This window comes from Aulostomus chinensis, chromosome 17, assembly GCF_037954235.1.
Source record: "Aulostomus chinensis isolate RoL2024-O1b breed Wild chromosome 17, RoL_Achi_v1.0, whole genome shotgun sequence".
NCBI classification, from domain to species: domain Eukaryota; kingdom Metazoa; phylum Chordata; class Actinopteri; order Syngnathiformes; family Aulostomidae; genus Aulostomus; species Aulostomus chinensis.
In genome coordinates, this window is record NC_141336.1 from 26,010,550 (window position 1) to 26,031,236 (window position 20,687).

At 46.8% G+C, this 20,687-nt stretch overlaps 2 protein-coding genes across 5 annotated transcripts; one reads left to right on the plus strand and one right to left on the minus strand.

Moving 5' to 3' along the window:
* Window positions 1-1,085: 1,085 nt before the first annotated feature.
* On the minus strand, window positions 1,086-7,521 carry LOC147246947 (protein tyrosine phosphatase type IVA 2-like). Of its 4 annotated transcripts, none has more exons than XM_086181750.1 (8): window positions 7,381-7,521; window positions 6,691-6,821; window positions 6,484-6,597; window positions 5,775-6,320; window positions 5,601-5,693; window positions 5,269-5,399; window positions 4,986-5,060; window positions 1,086-4,618 (listed from the first exon to the last, which is right to left on the minus strand). In XM_086181750.1, exons 4-8 carry the CDS (start codon window positions 5,868-5,870, stop codon window positions 4,507-4,509), a joined length of 507 nt encoding a protein of 168 aa, XP_086037876.1. In that variant the 5' UTR covers window positions 5,871-6,320; window positions 6,484-6,597; window positions 6,691-6,821; window positions 7,381-7,521; the 3' UTR covers window positions 1,086-4,506. The 4 variants fall into 4 exon arrangements, with proteins under 4 accessions (XP_086037876.1, XP_086037879.1, XP_086037878.1 ...); XM_086181753.1 differs by having other exon boundaries at window positions 6,484-6,621; XM_086181752.1 differs by lacking the exon at window positions 7,381-7,521 and adding an exon at window positions 7,206-7,224.
* A 900-nt stretch (window positions 7,522-8,421) lies between these two features.
* gjb9a (gap junction protein beta 9a) lies at window positions 8,422-16,399 on the plus strand. The gene is made up of 4 exons (XM_086181748.1): window positions 8,422-8,707; window positions 10,988-11,200; window positions 11,872-12,173; window positions 12,254-16,399. The coding sequence occupies exons 2-4, from the start codon at window positions 11,030-11,032 to the stop codon at window positions 12,600-12,602; spliced, it is 822 nt and encodes a 273-aa protein (XP_086037874.1). The 5' UTR covers window positions 8,422-8,707; window positions 10,988-11,029; the 3' UTR covers window positions 12,603-16,399.
* Window positions 16,400-20,687: the final 4,288 nt, after the last annotated feature.

The following is a 20,687-nucleotide window of genomic DNA, read 5'->3' on the forward strand; positions in this document are numbered from 1 at the left end:
AGATTATCAGAACTGTCCACTGCTGCCAAGGACCCCGCATGCCTCATCGAGTGTGTGTGTGTTTTATAACCTGACCCGTGGGCATGTTTGGATGGGAGTTATTCTGGTGATGTTCTCAGCCCTGTGAAGGTTTTAATCGGGAGTGGAACTTCGTTTAAACTGGAGCACAAACCCATCACTACACCTGGGGATGTGATGTCAGCGCCCTCTACTGCCCACCGGAGCAATCAACACTGACATCGAAAACAAAAGGAGTGAACTCTTCATTTGGTTGCATGTAGACGTTAGGACTCCCCACTGACTCGACTCTCCATCACCGCTCCCTGACGGGTTCCTCTACCAGCTCAACGTGGAACCTGCACAGGCAAATTCTGCAGCACCCGAAGCTATGAATGAGTGGTCAGTCAGCTGGGGTCGCCCTCCTCCTGGCAGGAGGCTCAGTGACCACCACAATGACCTGAACACCCTTCTCGTGGTCAAAGAGGTCATCCTGTTAGCGGCTCTCCATTCACGTGATCAACTCGTTCAATCAGTTACCTTCTACTTTAGAAAGTCATGTTACGAGGGAAAAAAGTAAAAACAAAAAAAGCTAGTTTTTTAAAATCGTAGTTTATTAACTACTTATTTTAACACAAACATAAAACGTGTGAAGTTTCAGCCTGCAACGTAATTTGAGGACGTGTGTATTCACTGCTCGAGTTCAAGGTCAGTACCCGTGTGAGTGTGTGTGTGTGTTTGTGTGTGTGTGCCAGGTCAGCAGAGCCGATCAACCTTGAATCATCCATTGGCTCCATGTGATTGGACCCTGTCACACAGCATCTCCATGGCCAGAGGCGCGCACACACACACACAGGTCACTGGGGCCAGACTCAGCTTCATGCTGGGCCGCTGCCACGTTACATGCAGCTCAGTCACTGTGACCTAGAAGCTGTAGAAATACTGCAGTACTTCACACTGTTATAACTACTAAATGACACTGTGTCCTTGTGCTGAAGCGATCAACACTACGATACCTGAAGATGAAGTATGACAACTGAGATTGTGGACAAACACAATTAAAAAGAGAAAGAAAAGAAAAGCAACAGTTGCAGTACTAAACACTTTAATTTTCCAAGACACCAAGAAGAGAGGTTTGTTTTTCTCCAGCAGACAAACATTTCACAGAGAAGCACAGTGGAATCAATCAATAAATAAATACAAGGGGGTCAAAGATGGGGGGCAGGAGTGTGAACAGCTCCCAGCTGACAGACACTGCAACCACAGGCAGCTTCACCGTCCTCTCACATGCTTGTCGTCATGGGAACACACACAGTATTTGGCTGACTGTCCCATTCATCAATTTGTTTCTCCAATGTTGTGAGACAGAGCGAATGACCAAGATCTCCTATCACCAAGTCTAAGATGCTGTATTTGAATGCACCGTTGGGAATTCAGCCAATTCGCACGCACGTTCTCCCTGCCAGTAGGTGGCAGTAGGGTGGTTTTTCATTTAATTAGCAGAAGCTGGACTTTGGACATAAAAGGAGAAGTCTTTGCTAAAACGTACACATTTTTTCTCCTGAAAAAATATAAACTACGCAAAGCAGCGAAATGCACATCAGATCTCGTCATGGAAATATGGCACCCGGCTGTTCTAGAGGGTTTAGTTTGGGATGCACAGTCGTGTCGCGCGTCAGCACTGGCAGGTATCGGGCTGATTCAGTACTTAGGACACCGTGCAGTAAATATATGATTCAAGGGCCTGACTGAATCCTCAATAAAAAACAAAGACAAATCTTACAGTTCCAAATTCACTGTTCACGTGTGTTTCGGACGATCTAGCGAGATACTGCGGCGCTCCGTAAACGATGACCTCACAGACAGTAAACGGACCCAACAGCTGCGGTTCTGGCACTGACTGATGGGAGGCCGCCATCATGCTCAGACTGACTTTTCCAAACTCATGACACATTTGAATTGTTTGTTTGTTTTCAACCTACTGTGGCGTGTTGTCTGAGCTCTTTATTGTGGGCGGGACTGGACCATGAATCCAGCCTCTGAGGGCACAAACACTTCATCAGCATTTTTATGTCGAAGCTTAGAACTCATCAAGCTGCGGACCAGTTCAACGTCACAGGAATCAACAATGTAAACTTTTGAAGTATTTTTGGGTTCTGATGTTGGCAAAAATTCAAATGACATTGGAAATGTACCTCAAACACAGAATTCCAGAGTCCTGAAATCAAAATGGTGACTCAGTAACTGGAGCATCAACAGCGGCCGCAGCTGTGGTCGTGAGCCAACAAGCTGAGCTCACAGGAGCGGGTGGGGAGCGTGGCTCCCCTCTGCTGCCCACAGGGTTTGTGTTTTTGCTTCAGAGATAAATGGAGGTTACACACAAGGAACACAACAAAAACTTCTAACACCTGAAACTCTTCGATCCACCACATCCCAGGTCAACTTCCTGTGAAATCTACTCCGAAACGTGAGGTCATTTATTTGCAACAATGCGGCGAGCGGCCTAGGGCTGTAGTCTCCTGGACAGTCAATCATCAGCTCCTGTCTGACACAACAGTTCACGACACCGCTATCGTTACTATCACGGCAATGTTATAAAGTGCTGACAAGTACTGGTCCAGTACCTGCACTGGAACCAGAGCAGGTACTGGACTTATCCACTTCACTAATATGGGTGAGTGCTGAGGGGTGGAAGTGATACTGACCCACGTTCAAGGGTTCTGGTTAGTTTTGATCTCCAGTCGCAGTGTTAGTGGTTCACACGTCTGGATTCACCAGACGACCTGGAGAGTTTGTAGAGAGTTTAGCTGCTGTTAGCTGTCGGTCTCCATGAGCTTCCAGCTAAATGTGCGGATGGCTCTTCCTGCATTCCGGAGTCATAAATAAGAAATGTAGAAGAAAACGAGCAAACAAAATAGGGTCTTTGCCTGAAGGTAACCTAAAAAAGCATCTTTGTGCGCTCAAGACTCCTTCTAGTGAGTCGCACTGTAACTTAATTAAAAGTATAATTTGGATCTCAGAACGTACTTGGAAGGAGCTGCTACATTAACCCTCATCATGAAGCATCACAACATCCCACGTTAAACAAATATGGTGCTACAGAGACACCCCGGGTTACAGATCCCCGTCCAGTTGTGAAGGAACGTGCTTGTCCTGTACGTGACAGAACATTTTCAGGTTAAAAACACTAGAAATCCACACACAGAAACAGACGACCTCTGGGTCCGTCACATTAAAACACTCTGAACGGCGAGGGGATTGCTACATTGTGACGTCATGCCTTGTCATTGCATATGTCACGAAATTGTGATGTCGCAAAGTTAAATAGAGCATTTGAAAGCAGCAACAGTGCCCAGAGGAGCAGAGCGTCCAGCCTCCCTCGAGAGGAGCAACCTTCCAGTGGCCTCCAGTCCTCAGACCAGGGAGCCGCACTAGGAGGCAGGACCTCTGTACTACAGCGGTGGTCGACCTTTCAGTGGAGTATGTCGCTGCTCCAGAGCAGCTTGGGAGCCAACATATGAGGTCACTAGATAAAAACCCCACCCACTGGCCATCACATCTTAGACCATAAGCCTCATCATTCATCTAGTGATCATTTCACATTGGTGCACGGAGTGTGGGAGGGTCCGGACATTTTCAGAGTGAATGACTAGATTTGCTAGTGAGAGGACGCAGATGTAGCCGGAGAGACGAGTCGCGGCGCGTCTCCACGACCAGCACGTTTATCCATTTCTCATCAAGCAGGACACGTGGAGCTGGAATCATAATCCAGATTCAAGTTAACGCAACCTCACTTCTGAACCAGAGGGACACTCGCCAGAGCACTCATGTCCTCCCAGGTCCATGTGATATTTCCTGAGAAATGAAGGAATCTGTCCCGGGACAAGAGTGCTGAGTAGTTTGATGACGTGCCGTCTGACTGAGATACTTACGTTTGAGTATGTTATGTGACAACATCATGGGCTCAGATGGATTTAGACAGACAGAAATATCAGTGAGTGTTGAGAGCCCCAGACAGCCAGTGGAACACACACGTTGCTACACCATTAAAAATGAAGGAAAAGCATCATCAAAATCTCCCCTTTAGATTCCAGGCTGAAAACCATCATCTCACTAAAGACTTGAGTCTCCAAGTCAGTCGGAGGTTCCTGCTGCCACAGTCACAGGTTTGTTCTTTGGTTGACTACAGCCCTAGAGGAGCCCAGGGCTGAACCGGGCGCAGCTGGACTCGGTCTCAAACACTGGAAGATGTCCCTCCTCTGACCAGGCAGAAAGGAGGAAAGACCTCCTGGATGTGAGTCAAGACATCCTTAAGCATCTACAACCGAGTCCAGGTGACCTTCAACTGACCTTGGATGATCTGAACCACTGAGAAACCTTAAAGACATCTGAGAAGCTTTTATGAAAAAAAAACAACAACAAAAAAAACACAACATGTCAGGTTTATAATTTAACATCAGAAGAAGAAAGTCTCCTATGGTGGTGCAGCAAAGACATGGGGGGGCATTCCTACTGTATGCTGCAGTTCTGTCCGTTTGCATCTTTGGAGCGCAAACACAGTTTAGGCTTGTAGTTTTCCAGGTAAAGCAACTGCTTGGAGTTGAACGCTCCCCGACGCTTCCTGACAACATGAAAGACATGAAAGTTTACAATCAGAAGGAGAGGTGAGATTTGTAGTAGTGGTGCATCGCTGTAGTACTGGCCATGTACCAGTATCAGCCCAGGGTTGCCTACCATCAGCAGTATGATACATCAAATATTGTGATACTCTAATAAGTTACTGAAAACTTCAAAACAAAGCTGTAAATACATCTGTGTAGTATCTGAGTAGTATGTAAGTATGTATGTATCAGGTTATACTGATGACAGACTCGAAACTGCTTCATTCTAAATTTCCTTTTCAATTTATCTGAGCGACATTTGCAAAGTTTCACAGCTGAACCCATTAAGCAGGGCACTGGGATACAGAATCGATACTAGGAACTCACAGTCTTATGAAGTGAACAGCGTCTTCGTACTCCATCCCACACTCGATCAGGGCCAGGGCCACCAACACAGGAGCTCTAGGCACAAGTGGCACCAACATCAGACAACTGAGACACACAAAGACACACACCATGTAGCCTATGTGGTCTTGTAGGAAACAGGACTTCTACAAGCCGATTCCTCCCCAGCCTCAGTTTAGCAGGCGTTCTAAGCATCGAGCACCACGGTGCTTGTTGCTGGGCTACCTGACACCAGCAGCTGGATCGTGGAACGGAGCTCACACACCTTCCCAGTCCAGCAACACAGTGCACGGCCACGCAGCTGCCAGGCTCGTCCCTGAACTTGGTCTGCAGCAGGGTCAGCCAATCCTCCACCACCTGGTCTGGGGGGGCGGAGCCGTCGTCAAAGGGCCAATCCTGGAGGGAAGACGGCGTTGATGACAACATGCCTGACTTCATAGCCAGAGAGCAGCTTTAATGACGTGAACATCAGGAAATACAGAGTCGATCCAATGAGTTTTACAGCATCAAACTCAGAAACAACTTGATAAGTCAGGAGCTCCAAACTCTCCACCTTCAATATTTTAATATCCACTTTTATGCACGTGGACCGCTCACCAGGACCTGGATGCCCTCCTGCTCCACTGGTGCCTTGTCATACGTGGCAGCACACACTCTCACCAGGGTGTTCACACCATACGCCTTCAGATCCTACACAACAACAACAAAACACACATTTTAACATGTTGGGAAATGACTGATAACAAAGGAAGTGAATTAGTAGCATCTTACCTCTATAAACCTCCCCAGTTGTGGGTTCGTTGGGTTGTGGGTGATGAGGAATCTCAGACAATCGTAAGAGATCTCCACGGGGGCTGGTCGGTTCATTTTTACACTCAGGAGAGGGGCTCTGTGCTTCTAAGAACTGAGTTAGAGACGGGATCTCTGGATGTGTCCAAGTTCTCAATTTTCTTTTTTTTTTTTTAGAAATAAGCACAAAAAAGCTAAGGATCATTAAAAAAAAATCGTATCTACATCGGTACTATTTATGAGAAAGTTTGCTGACACGGATGTCGTCAAAAGGAAGACAATTTAATTCTTGGAAAATAAAGTAGAGGAGCGACAGAATCTAAACTTTCCTTGGCAATGAAGGCGAAACTGTACTTGGCCTGGAGAGGAACAAAACCAGCTGTGCTGACTGAGACGTTCGCCCGCTCAGGGCAGCCTTGTGCAAATTAAAGAAGAGGAGGAAAGAGGAAGCAGAGGCTCTCCTGGTCCCCAGCACAGACTGACAGTTGGCTTGTCTTCATAGGGGTTGAACAGGATGGCGGTTAGGACCTGTGAGGACAAGGACACCATCATTCCTTCACCTTTGTATGCCACTGTCCACACCAGGTTCTTAGTCGTCCTCTAGCGTATGTGTCAGTGTCCCGTTACGCTCTGCTGTCCATGACTGCGACGTGGCAAACATGCATGTTTCACTGGCTGTCATGCTACAAACCTGGCAGTGTTAGCACCTAGCTGGTGTCTCCTGTTCACTTGTCCACAATAAGCAGCAGGTGCTGGGCTTGGCAGAACTCCCCTCCAAGCCTCGCAAACGCCATACATGTGCAGCCTGACAAAGAGTGCACCGTGTGTGCTGTGTTACACTGGATTAGGATTAGGATTTATGACTGGACTACAGTGACTTCCACATGGAAATACTCACTGTGCTGTGAGCTGAGGAGCTGGTTCATTGGGCGGACACGGGAGAATGTGACGGCTCCGGGATGTGGACACACCATTGATGATGCTGCTGCTTCTCAGGGTCCTGGCTGACAACGGCCCGCTAGCTCGATGCTAGCACGGGGAAACATGGAAAACCTGTTAGCACTTGTCACATCTCTGTAACAAAATCCGCACATCAGATTCCCTTATGAAACCTGAACATGTCTCGCGACACCGGGTAAAAGTTTAAAAAGAGTAAAAACGAAAATTCCTCACAAAAGGTCATCACGTCAGCTGACGTTACTCGGCTGATTTAAAAGGGTACAACGCCGATAATTAACGCTCCCAGCACCCCGACGAGCTGTTAGCTTGTGTCGAGCTCCGACAGTCCGCTAGTTTGATGCTGGTAGCCGCTAAATGTCAAAGGTACGCGAGCGAAACTGAGGTTTAAAAACGCATTTAGTCGAAGAATCAAACGACAGGAATCAACCGACTAACAGCATCAGCTCTCCTCACCAACCCATCCGCCGCCTGTCCTAAGAGGCTCACGGGAAAGCAGGTCACCAGCCGGGATAAAGAAGTCACCGGGGCTTAGCTCCGAATGACAACGGCTCGTTAGCTCGGCTAGCTAGCGTAGCAGGACTGCAGTAATACTGCCTACATTTGTGTTGAAACGTATATAATTACTTACACAACGCAGCAGTTTCACTAAAAGAGCCTTCTAATGGGAGAGAAGAACCTGGAAGGTAGACATGTTGAAGCGAAGTGTCGAGGTTAGCACGCTGACCGCTACCACGTCCGCGCAAAACTTCAAAATAAAGCGAGATAAAAGCACGCTGGCGGGGCTCTGGCAAACACCTTTATTCTGAAGACGCATTCCGTCATTTCCGGTCTCTTCTTCTGAGGGCTTTATCTTGACGTTCTTTCATAAAAATAACGGAGCATCCTGGTGGCAATACTGTCGGTTTTTATTGTCACAAAATGGTTGCATGAGGAAAAAAATCTACTTTTATTATGAAACATCTCACGATTTAATTGGAATGTCAAAGTTAAAATAACATTTTCTGTTTTGTGCCATAAGACTTCAATTAAAATAAGATAAGATTAAATAAGATTGGATGAAATCAAATAATCCCTCATTAGTCCCACATTCCAAGTCTCATAGCAGAAAAGGAAAAATAACAAAACAAGACCATTAAAACCTAGTAGACAACACTGGTAAGACACCATGCAGTACTGACAGGGAAGTGGACCTGTTAGATGGAACATGTAAATGTAAAGATAATGATTAATGCAGCAGAAATGTACCTGGAGGGTAGGATTAATGAGTTTGGGATTGTTGGACCTGAGACTTGACCTTTGATGTCTTCATGATCTCATTTTCTCTCGTTTGTTTTTCGCACTCATTTGATCACATCGTCTAGAGTTTAATTCATTTTGTCATTATTATATTCTTTTTTTTTTATTATTGGAATAAACAAGCAGAAATAATCCGCAACTTTTCATGACAGCATTTGTGTGCAATGTAGCGGGTGTGGCACTTTCTCTGTCCTACTAACACACACACACACACACGCGCGCACACACAGATCAGACCCTCCCATAAAGGGATGGAACACCCCCACTTCCTCAATACAGCCTTCGGGTCTGTTTCTTTACCTACTCATACGGTGTAATGTTACATGGCATGTAGGGAGGTGAGACTCATACTGACAAGACAAGGCGTGTGTGTGTGTGCGCGTGTGTGTGTGCGTGCGTGCGTGTGTGTGTGTGTGTGTGTGCGTGCGTGCGTGTGTGTGTGTGCGTGCTGATGACGTAGTAGCCACTGAATCTGGTTTGGCAGGATTACTGAAGAAAGAGAGGAGAGGCAAACCCAGAGAGAGACGGAAAATCAGCTCAACAGTTTTCACAGGATCCTTCTACATTGAACTTTTCTCTGGATCTTCTTCATCTCGTGTCCACACACAGGGACTTTGGTGTGTGTGTGTGTGTGTGTGTGAGCTGGTTTTCAGCAACAGGTAAGCTTAGTTCGCTGTATCGCACACTTTAAGTATCATCTGACAGCAACTGGAGTCGGTAGTGTTTGTGTTGTATGGGCTGGCAGGAAAGAGATACACTTCCTTTTCTGGTATTTACCCCAAAAACAAGATAGTTTCAAGTTGTTATGACTGCAAACGAAGAGGAATGCTGGATTTATTACAGCCAAATGAGTCACAGTGGGTGGAAACTTGACTTTCCCTGCCACAAACTTCCAGAGTGGCAAGATGTTGATCAGGATAAAACAGTGAAAATGACCAACTCTTGTTGATGTGAAGTTGTGTGTTACAGAGTTCAGAGTTGGTAACTGGTAAAGGTGGAGACCCGCTGTTAACATGAAGTTATAACGGTTTGTTCTACACGTTGATGTCGGTGGCTTTTTTCCTTATGATCAATTTATCCCATTTGATTTTGTCCTCTCACAGAAACACACAGGTGACAGGTGTCTATTCTATGTGTGTACATTTGATGGAGGGTAAACAAGACAAATCTTAGAGCAACACGTCACCCAAAAAGTGTTGGCCTTTCCAGGTGCTCACTACGAGGAGTCTGGAGGTCAGAAGTTCCCTCCTCCATCACTTCTTAGTGACTCCAGAATGCAGAAAGAGCCAGCCACATATATTTAGCTTGAAGCTAACGGAGGCTGAGGGCTAACAGCAGCTAAACTGCCCAGAAGTGTTGCACTCATTCACAGGAGCGCCGGACTGGAAGTGTTCTAGTTTCTCCTCGGCTAAATGACCTTAGCGATTGTCCATTTGTGGACAGTGCAGCTGTTGTTAGCTGCCAGTCTCTGTTAGCTTCAAGCCAAGTATTCGTAGCTGCACTCCTATCTGTGAGTACTTGAAAGGCAGAATACACTTTCTGGCCTGAAGTATCACTTTAAAGGACGACACTCGGTAGCACATCAGCACAAACTGATAGAGGCTAAAGGAGTGTTTTATTTAGCGAGCAGGAGACACCCGTGGAGTTCCCTCAGTTTTTCAAGCGTTAGCGCCGACGAGCTTCAACGCAAAGCTGCTCCTCTTGTCTGGAATCCAAATATTTTACTCGGTTCTAAACAGGGAAGGAGTCAGAAACCACCGGGGCCTGAGGGCGGAGGTAGAGCTCCCATATGGAGGCACTTTTATCTGGGGTGGAAAAAAAGAACAGTGGCAGTCTGCCAGTACGATGGAAAATAAATATGTTTCAATAAATAAGCCCTTATGACTGTTTTTAGAATTTCTCTTCATGTAAATTCCTTCTTTTTGTCTTCCAAACCAGACTGAAGGTTTTAGTGGTGAACGCTGTGTTTGTGCGTGTTGAACTGAACATGATGATATTGGTTCCATCGGGGTGAAATGATGCTCGAGCACGGAAGGTTTGAGAAGCCTGGCAACGTACAGCCACGTCTTCATCTTGAGTGGATTATTGCTTCTGTCTTTCCTTTAAATGAGGGTGTACGTTTGACACATTCGTAACAGTAATTATGTTTCTAACCCTTTGCCTGAACCCACCAACCTGAACACTGTTAGAGATTTCCAGCCATGATTATATGAGAACCAGGAGGTGGTGTGTCCACCATCATCAAATATTCACTCATTTTTATGAGCTCTTCATGCTTATTGTGGCTCCCCTCAGTTTAGTGACATAAATGGTTTGATGTCATAATGGCGAGGATGCAGATTATCAAAAAAACAGGAATACGGTCATTTAAACACTCCAGTTTGCTTCCTGAAAACCGTGGTCTCACTTGTGACTTCTGAACACGGTGTCACTGTCTCGCTGGCCTCAGACAGGAAACCATCAGCCCACTCATCCTGCAATGTTAAGATAAACAGCAGATAAACACGACCTCCCTGGCGGAAGTAACAGAACTGCTGGTGTTTCCTTGCTAAGGTTGCTGAAGTGTGGAGTTTAATTATTGAGGAGCCTGATCAAATGAATAAAACTGAATAACGAACATTGACTGACCGCATGACAAAGTCATCCGGTTTCAAATTGGAGGTGGCGCCTGTGACGAACATGGCGCCATGTTTCCAGCTGTTCACCAGCTCTCCTGGGAGATCTGCTGCGTGGTCGGTATGAATGTTTTCCTGCAAGTCCGTGCAGGCCCAGCTGAGGGAGCAGCTGCTGTGTCTCACAGGTATTCAGGTTACAGGCAAGGTGTGACTAACCCTCACCACGGTAACCGAACTGCCATAGCGAGTGGAGCAACAACCGCTGGGCTAGGAAGGGTTTTTATTTGGTCATGTAGACACACAACTGTCGTCTCTGTCCCGCAGGCTGCCCTCGTGCCGATCACCCCGGGGGGTGAAGCTGCAGGGATGAACTGGTCAGGACTAGAGAGCCTGTTGAGTGGAGTCAATAAATACTCCACGGCGTTTGGGAGGATTTGGCTGTCCATGGTGTTTGTGTTCCGTGTGATGGTGTTTGTGGTGGCAGCTCAGAGAGTTTGGGGCGACGAGAGCAAAGACTTTGTGTGTAACACTCGGCAGGTAAGAGTGAAAGATTTCTCCCTACATGAACACTTATACTGGTTAAACTGGTTCCTAGAACACATGAACACCCAGTATCACGTTAGAGTTACAGGTCGAAGGTTTGGTGCAGACGGCCTTACCGAAGGACAAATGACATCATCACCATTGTACAAGTCAGACCAGTTATGAAACACAGAAATGACAAACCCATTAAGATTTAAAACAATAACTTAGCCAAAAGTGTATTTTACCTTCCAAGTCCTCACTACCAGGAGTACTCAGCTCACTGAGGTGTTTCTCCCTCCTCCATCACTTCTTAGTGACTCCAGAATGCAGGAAGAACCAGCCACATACATTTAGCTTGAAGCTAACAGAGACTGATGCTAACAGCAGCTAAACTGTCCAGGAACAGCTGGTCAGAACCTCTCCAGGGGGTCTGGTGAGATCCAGGTCTCCTTGATCCAGATGGAGGATCAGGGTCCACCAACACTTCAGTTGAAGATGTAAACTAACCAATTAGAACACTTCAGGTTCTCAGCCGTCAGTCTGCCTTAGCTTCAAGCTGAATATGAATAGATGTGGCTGGCTCTTCCTCTATTCTGGAGTCCCAAAGAGGAACTGCAGCAGGGCTCATCTTGATAGTTATTGGATAGTTGCGTGATGCTCTTCCTCCTCCTCCTGGTCTCCAGCCCGGCTGCACCAACGTCTGCTATGATCACATCTTCCCGATCTCCCACATCCGTCTGTGGGCCCTGCAGCTGATCTTCGTCACCTGCCCATCTCTCATGGTGATGGCTCATGTTAAATTCCGGGAAGGGAAAGACAAGAAATACGTGGCGCTGCACCACGGCTCTCACCTGTACGCCAACCCCGGCAAGAAGAGAGGGGGGCTGTGGTGGACCTACCTGCTCAGTTTGATCTTCAAAGCTGGATTCGACATATCATTTCTCTACGTTCTCTATCGGATCTACCACGGATATGACCTACCAAAGTAAGGCTGGCTGCACGGTGCCTCTCAAATACTTAGAGATTCGAACCTTCTGTTTTATCGGATGTCATTTCTTCTCTCAGGTTGTCCAAGTGTTCCCTGGACCCGTGCCCCAACACTGTTGACTGCTTCATCAGCCGCCCGACTGAGAAAAAGATCTTCATGCTGTTCATGGTCATCTCCAGCGCTCTGTGCATCTTTATGTGCGTGTGTGAGATGATTTATCTCATAGGCAAGCGCATCAGTAAGCTGTTGAAGGTCCGACATGAGAATGAGAGAATCCTGTTTGCTGAGCAGCACGAGCTGACCAACATCGCCCCGCCCAGGTCCAGCTACAGGAAGACTGATCCCACGCTAACAGAGAGCCAGCTGAGTTTGAACTGCAAAGAGAAGATCAGAGATGCTTCGGAACGCATCACCACGACGCTGTAGGCCTCAGCAGGTCACTGAGCCACCATGTCAGCTCGAGGCTGCTGAGAGCAGAAAAGGACTGTCGTAAGAGCGGAACGGTCACGATCCCCTGGCGGAAGGATCCCCGCGTGTGTTTGGGGGTACTGTGTGTTCAAGGACTACTAGTACTACTTTGTTTGGATGTCACATTTCGAACGTCGCACCACATGTGACCATCTTACGAGTGACTTTATATGCATAAACATGCAGCCAGCTTCTACGGCACCGCTGCTGTGTTTCTGAGGACATCTTTAATCCTTTTTCTAATCAAATATGACACCTTTAGGTGTGAAATAAGTATTGTAAATACCACTAATTGATGTGTTTAACATCATTAATTATCTGACTGAGGAAAATAATTTCTCCAGCTCCACTAAAGGATCCAAACACTACAGGACTGGTGTCATTATCTTACAGGTGGCTACGGGTGATGAGGGCACCGGTTTACAGGAAATCCTCCTCTTGTCCATCATGTTAGATCCAGACCAGCAGGTAGACCCCTTTCCCTCCTCTCTGGTGCCCCAGACCTCCATCTGACCTCCAGTATGGTTCTGGACACTTTCCAGGCACATTTAGGGACGTCCAAACAGTCCATCCATCAGAGCAGAGGGGGCGGGATCAGTGCGACCCTCAGCTGATGTCTGTGTTACTGTACTATTTGCTGTCCTCTCAGGTCACATTTGCTCCTTCTGCTCAGATTAAAGTCGACTGGAACGTCATCGTGTGGGCCAACCTGCCTGTGACGTTTACTCTGAAGATTATTGCTTTTAAAATAAAAATAAAAGGCTGATGATGTCATGTGTGGCTGGATAAAACTAGAGATACAGCATTGTGGTTGAAGTGGGCCTGTAAGGTGAATCTGACCTTTGACCACCAAAACCTTTTCAGGTGATCCTTTTGTCCCAGTGGACGACGACCTTAGTGGGTAAATGTAGCTGTTGTTAGCTGTCAGTCTAACGTGGCTGGCTCTTCCTGCACTCTGGAGCCACAGAGAAATAATACATCCCTCCCTCCATGTTCCCCCTCTTCTCCTGTTGAGGGTGGTGGGGGTGGAGCCTATCCCAGCAGCCTTCCCCCTGGACAGGTCACCAGTCCATGGCAGGGCCAACACATAGAGACAGACAACCATTGGCTCTCCCAGCCACGCCTACGGTCAATTTAGAGTCTGGATTAACCTGGTCCCTCTTGATGTCTTTGGACTGTGGAGGAAGCTGGAGTACCAGAGAGAACCCAGCAGGAACAGGGAGAACATGGAGACTCACCCAGAAAGACCCCGTGCTGCAGCCGGGGCTCCACCCACAACCTTCTTGGTGGGGGGCCACAGTGAGGACCACTGCTCCACCCACAACCTTCTTGGTGGGGGGCCACAGTGAGGACCACTGCTCCACCGGCCAAGAAACAATCCAATAGAGAAAAAACATCTGAGAGCTCAAGACTCCTATCAGTGAGAAGTGTTGGTCTTGTCGTACGGTTCAGCGCTCAGGCAACATCTCACCAGATCAGCGGGTCTCTCACATGGACTTCTCTTGCCATAATCTGTTCATCAGCTTCTCCCCAAGGGTGCCTGAACCTGAAGTGGTTCAAGCAGACCTGTCGTGACAGGAAGCCACCAGGCTTCAAACAGCTAGTAAACACGTCACCAGTCTGCCAGTCCAGCTGGATGCTGAAGCATGTTGGAGCTTGTGCTTCATCAGTGCTCTCAGGAAATGTCACGTCACTGTGCACTCGGCCACCAGAGGGCGCCACACTTCACCAAGCCACAGTCCGACTGGCGTCACCTGGAGAGTGTTTGATCCAGCCGGATCAGAGAGTGAGGGGCCGGATAGCTGTGAGATGACGAGGCTGTACCTGACGTGACTCACTCTGGAGCCCAGTGATATGTTTAGTTAGAAATTAGTGCTTTTGTGGGAGAACGACTCCAGAGAGGCTCAGTGTCCTTTACTTCAAGGTGATGAGCTTCACACTCGCAGCCTGGGCAGGAAGCGGGGACGTCATGTGGATGTGTCATATCGGCTGGCACTACTCGCTGGTTTACACGAGGAAGCAGGGAGCAAGAACATTTCGGTGTGCTTGACTCACAGAGCCGCAGAGATGACGTGTTTCTCTGCTAAAATTAAACAGGTTTATACTGTCGAAGCTGCTAAACTGTTTTGGGAAATCACCAGGAAAGATCACTACTTCACTTCCTGAAATAGGGATCTAGTGATCCATGGTTTGGACTGTATCCCTCACTGTTTCTCTCTTTTCTTACCATTTGATGCTCCTAAGGGTCACACAGAGGTCAGACCGCCACCTTGGAACCACGCCAGAGAGCGTTTGGAAGTGTACTAAGACCACCAGCTGTGACACCTGAGCAACCAAACCCTACTGAAGCAGAAAATGGCCTTGGTGCCGTTAAACCCAGTAGGTGTGAATCCACCCTGATGGCGCCGTCCCGGCAGCATCCTCACCAAAGATGACCTTGTTTCAAACCCTTGAATCAAATACACACCGGGAACCGAAAATACTACTTTTTTCTTGGAAAGCTTGGTGACAACTCAATGCATCAGATGCTTCTCAAAGCAGTCAGAAGATGAAAACCAAGCCGTTTCCATTCAACTGGCAAAAAACAAGGTTGGCGATGGTGCTCTGAACCTTCTGGATGTATTAATACGCATTGCTGCCTACCACATCCAGCATAACGCCTTTATGAGATGAGATCATCATCAACACTTACCATCCTACATGTTTTATGTATGTTCCAACACTACATACCTGTACGTGTCTGGAGGCGCCTGGAGTTGTTGAGAACTCCTCAGTTTCTGCAAAATCTCCCAAGAATCATCAGGCTTTTTTAAATGGTTTGACCAGGATTCCAATTTGGCAGGTGCTTCCCTGTGATCGAATTCCCAGTCGTAATTATGTAACATGCCTTTAAAGCACCAGCCTGCTCACTGCCAGGTTTCAGCAGGGAGGTGAACACACACTTAACACACACATGAGCAGGGGACTGGCCAACATACCAGCCCACACGGCTTGCTTGTGTGAGCTGCAGCCCAGGTTTAAAATAGCTCAGCTCCCTCTCAGGTCTCTACCATGATATTTGTGATGGTCTTACATAATCAGCTGCTCCTGATACCCCCCCCCCCCCGCTCTCTCTCTCCATTGTCATGCTGGAATCACATTCTCTGTCCGCGGCCGGTCCTCTCTCCTCAGGAGCTTAAACTGTGGGGATTAAGATAAAATGTTCAGATCAAAATCATTTTCATGTCAAAAGCGTTGTGTTGTGTCTTTCTTGTGTTAATTGGGGTGAAATAATTCCTTAAATGTGCGGGATGTCAATGTGCTAATGATGCCGCTTGTGCAAAGACCCTGGAGGCTGCACACCAGTTTCCTGTGTGATGTTTGGCCTCTTCTTCTAATATCTTCATATGTCACATTCTTGAACTGATAGTGTTAAAAACAGGATGATTGCAGGATGTGTTAGAATGAAATGGACACAATGCCGAAGGTTCTAGGATTCACTGTCATGGCGGAGATGTTACTTCACTGTCTAAAGAACGTCAAGCGATCGAATGTTCGTTAAAACAAATCTGAGTTCGAGAAGCTGGTCAGGTTTGAGTCTTGTTTTACCTCCTGACACAACTGGAACCCAAGTGACAAGGTTTTCTGAGTCTTGTTACAAATGAAACATTGTTGTCGAAGAGTGAATAACAATAAAATAGAGTTTTCTAAAGTGCACATCCACCACACCACCCATACGTGTCCGAACCAGAGACTTTGCCCCTTGAAAGGATCCCAATGGGAGAACACAGTGGCACTGCTTCCGTCATGCTGGCACTTGGCTGCAGGAGCAACCGCTCTGCCTCCAGCTTGTCCAGGTCTGTTGATCTGGGGGTCAGAGAGGTTAACACATGCAGTGAAGAGTTTCGCCAGGAGGACGAGCTGCGTGGGAGGATCAGGCTATTCCCCCTATTACTGTTCTCCCCTCTGCACAGGAGCCCTGACTGACCAGAGGAGGCGCTAGACCAGGGACCGTACACAACCAGCTTCCCACCTGCAGGTACAGCTAACTGTGCCTGACTTTGACCTTTGACCACCAAAATCTGGACTGTTGTGCTTCACTCAAGGCGTTCCTGAAATATGAGAATGAGACGTACATAAAACACATGGAGCCAAAGCAGCGTCTGGTTCTTCCTGAACGCAATCAGCTAAAACCTCCTCGCCATGGCCGATAATGAAGCAATATCATGACATGGTGATTACTGAGGCCTTCAAATGGGTACAGGGGTTACTTGTGTCACGAAGCCGTGTACAGGAAAGACTGTGTTCAAGTGGTAACTGCCTGAAATACAGTTGCTAAGCAACATGGATGCCAAAAGATTGTGTGTGTGTGTGTGTGTGTGTGTGTGTGTGTGTGTGTGTGTGTGTGTGTGTGTGTGTGTATGGAAATATACATGGAAAGATGACATTTTATATATATGCATAATTGCATGATGGGTTTTCCAATTAGCTGTCATATAGCCAAGATTGCTAAAGTTATTAGCTATAATATAATATAAGCTACAATAATATAATTAGCCTTTAGATGTTACTGTATAGCATCTAAAGGCCACTGAGGTTAACAAGCTGGTAACATAAACAAGCTCACTGGTAAAATCTACAATTTGTACTTTAATCTTAATTGTAAAAATATAAACCTGAAGTCTGTGGGCTTCGCTGCTAAACGGTTTCCTCCTGTCAACCCAAGCCAGTCTGAAGGCTCTGTATATCAAAGCTAAGGGGCTCATCCACTGTGGTAGAATCCCAGTATACCACAGCCAGCTGTGACATACTGAGGCACAGCCACCAGCCAATCACTGCAGAGTTTCACTGGCTGTTTTACTGTGTATTATCTGATCATTCTTTATTTCACCTCAAGACCACAAACTTCATGCAGTATATAGGTGGTACAATGAAGTAATATTCAGAGTAGAAACCAGAGAACAAGATTTGCAACAGTATTTAAGTATAACCTTGAATCCCCTGTGTGTGTGTGTGTGTGTGTGTGTGTGTGTGTGTGTGTGTGTGTGAGATTCAGCTGAGATTCCATCCGTCCTTTTCTCTTCACACACGCGTTGCATACAAACAGCTAGCACCCACACAGTAAACACACACACACACACACAAAATTGACAACAAAAAAAGCCAGAATCCACCCGCCCACACACAAGCCAGTCGGATACAAGACAACAGAACGAGGGAGAGTGAGATCTGGGAGAGAGAACGCAGCGAGCTGGACGTTCATTTTCTGCACTCACACACAAACACGAGTGTGATGCAGCAGTGATGTCTGCTGCAGGTGAATGCAAATGTTGCGATCGTATTTGTGTTCAGGGCAGGAACACAACCTCACCTATACAAGGATGGGTACTTATGATATGAAGGTGCCCCTCACAGACTATAGCATTTATTGCTTCACTATGAATTTGACCTCCTGCTGCAACGCAGACGGGCCGACTAGCAGCTGGCGTAGGACCAGAAGGGGCTTTGTTCAAGTGTGATGAACAAATCCTCATTCTTGTGTCAACGATCTCTAAGTTTTTCTGACTCGTCACATCGATCCTCATTAGCTCAGCTGACAGCTAAACACAGCTAGCATGCCCACTACTTACCTTGCAGGTGGGGCCTCGCCAGTTTTCCACAGCAGGCCAGTCGTCGCTGATGGTCCACGGCTGAGAATAACCGGATGTGAGCGAATCACCTTGACGTTCGCCGCTGGCTCAAATGTCTGCCATGGTTAAATGTGGCTTCTGGGCAGTGACAACTAAGCCAACTAGCATGCTTTGGCACTCTCTGGCAGCTTTGTTGGCGTTTACTATCTACGGCCAACTGCTCGACGCAAAGCTGGAAAATTGCAAGCATCATATATATAAAATACCCACATAACAGATGTCTAAACATTCTCAGGTAAAATATGCTTGGAATGTCCATAAAGAGTAGTACAGTGCGCAGGAGCAGACTCCCGTCTAGGATGGACTGACGTTCCTGAGGAACAAATAAACGTAAATGTTGTTGCTTGTCGAGCTTCTAAACTCCCGACAATGAAGGGTTGTGAAATTCACTTTGCGATAGCAACTACACGCTCATCCTGGACACTGAAGTCCACATTGTTCTTGAGACCTCAAATCTGTCTAACGACTGAGGCAGAACGCTACAGCTGAGCGCCTCGTCCCGTTATCACTGCCGCTAAGAACACATTCACATGGCGGGCCCAACCTCAGAGCTCCAGCAAACACGCTTGTTGCCACAGATTCCATATCAGAAATGAACAATTTGGTTTAATACAGAATGGAACAGAATGTTGATAATGCCTTAGGTCAGAGTTACCACACACAAGAGAGGGGAAAAAGAATGATCTCCAGCTACAACGGCTCTACAAAACAATCCCAGCAGTCACTGCTGTCATACCTCCAGTAACACAACTGGATTTCCTGCACATTTCAATGGAGTCACAAACTGAAATAATTCTTCCCTCATTCTCTGAGTGCTCAGATCCCTTAAACTTTGTTCAAATGAGTTGAGGAATTATAGTAAATCTGGTGGTATATTTTTACAGACTGTGACAAACAGACTGTGTCATCTGGCCCACTAAATCACCCAAATCCCCCTGGTGGCTGTGGAAGTGGCACATGAATTAACTATTCATAAAGGTAGTCGCTCTCTCTCTCTGGCCTTATTCAAAATGCTCTAATTAATCAGCCTTAAATAGATGGACGGACCTACATTACTGACAGAACTCTTCATACACCATGTACTATTTAATACACAGATGGCACTGCAGGCACTGCATATGTGTGTGTCTGTGTGTGTGTTACATACTAGTTAATCTCTATAACCATGGTTGAGCCGAAGGCTGGCGTGTCCGCTATATCACGGCAACAAGTCCAACACATGACTGCATTTTTTTAGGTTTGATCCTGCTAAGACAGAAATTCTCTGTATGAGGAAGTTCATTCGTTCAGTTCAGAAACAGGAATCTCCCACATGAACAATCCTTGATTTGAGCTAAACCAGTTGGCTGACTGGAACACTTCCAGTTCAGCGCTACCAGCTGGTGTAGTCGCTTTAAGCAACATGCTCGTGCTTGTTCATGCTAGCGCCGAACCTGCAGTGTCTGTTTGTACCTCCAATCAAAGAGTTTGTGCGTTACTGATCGTAAATCTGGACCACACCAGACCCCCTGGAGAGGTGGTGACCAGACGTTCCTGGACAGTTTAGCTGCTGTTAGCATCAGCCTCCGTTAGCTTCAAGCTAAATATACGTGGCTGGTTTCTCCTGCATTCTGGAGTCACTAAGAAGTGATGGGGGAGGGAGAAACACCTCAGTGAGCTGAGTACTCCTTACTTCCTACTTAGTGAGTACTTGGAAGACAAAATACACTTTGAACTACTGACCATGAACCCACATGATGTCATGTATTTGGGTCTGTTGTGAACATGAAGAGAAAATGAAAACATTTTCTCAGGAAAAAGTGATGTCAGATAAACAGGAAATTGTGTCAATACTTTGGTGTTGAGTTAACTTCACTTAGCAGGCGAGTCAGCTTCCACTTCCAGTCCGACCAGTTCTTTGCTCCTGGGCTGATGAGCTGCTTCACCTGTGGTGGGTGAAGGAGAGATCAGCTGTCAATCAACACCTCCCTCAGACCACCCACACCACAACTGGCTCAATTCAGAGGAAGCAGAGTTCATATTACACATTTAATGTATTTTTCCCTCAGAGTACAAGCAGGAAGAACCAGCCACGTATATTTAGCTTGAAGGTAACGGAGGCTGATGCTAACAGCAGCTAAACTGTCCAGAAACGTCTGGTCACCACCTCTCCAGGGGGTCTGGTGTGATCCAGGTCTCCTTGATCCAGATGGGGGATCAGGGATCCACAAACACTTGGATCTGAAAACAAACTACAGCATAAAAACCTCTCAAAGTGCTTGTGAGGTCAAAGTGACCTGACCTCTACCCGGTGTTTTCTGTTTCTTAGTTTTATCCAAACTGGGTTGTATTGAACAGCGTCTATACGACCAAGTCAGACACAGTAAGATGCATT

Coding starts and splice junctions, on each gene's coding strand:
- LOC147246947 (XM_086181750.1), bottom strand. CDS start 5,870: ATGAACCGACCAGCCCCCGTGGAGATCTCTTACGATTGTCTGAGATTC. Junction 5,694..5,774: donor AACTGGGGAGGTTTATAGAG/GTAAGATGCTAC, acceptor GTTGTTGTGTAG/GATCTGAAGGCGTATGGTGT. Junction 4,619..4,985: donor GCTGTTCACTTCATAAGACT/GTGAGTTCCTAG, acceptor TCATGTTGTCAG/GAAGCGTCGGGGAGCGTTCA.
- gjb9a (XM_086181748.1), top strand. CDS start 11,030: ATGAACTGGTCAGGACTAGAGAGCCTGTTGAGTGGAGTCAATAAATAC. Junction 11,201..11,871: donor TTGTGTGTAACACTCGGCAG/GTAAGAGTGAAA, acceptor CCTGGTCTCCAG/CCCGGCTGCACCAACGTCTG. Junction 12,174..12,253: donor CACGGATATGACCTACCAAA/GTAAGGCTGGCT, acceptor TTCTTCTCTCAG/GTTGTCCAAGTGTTCCCTGG.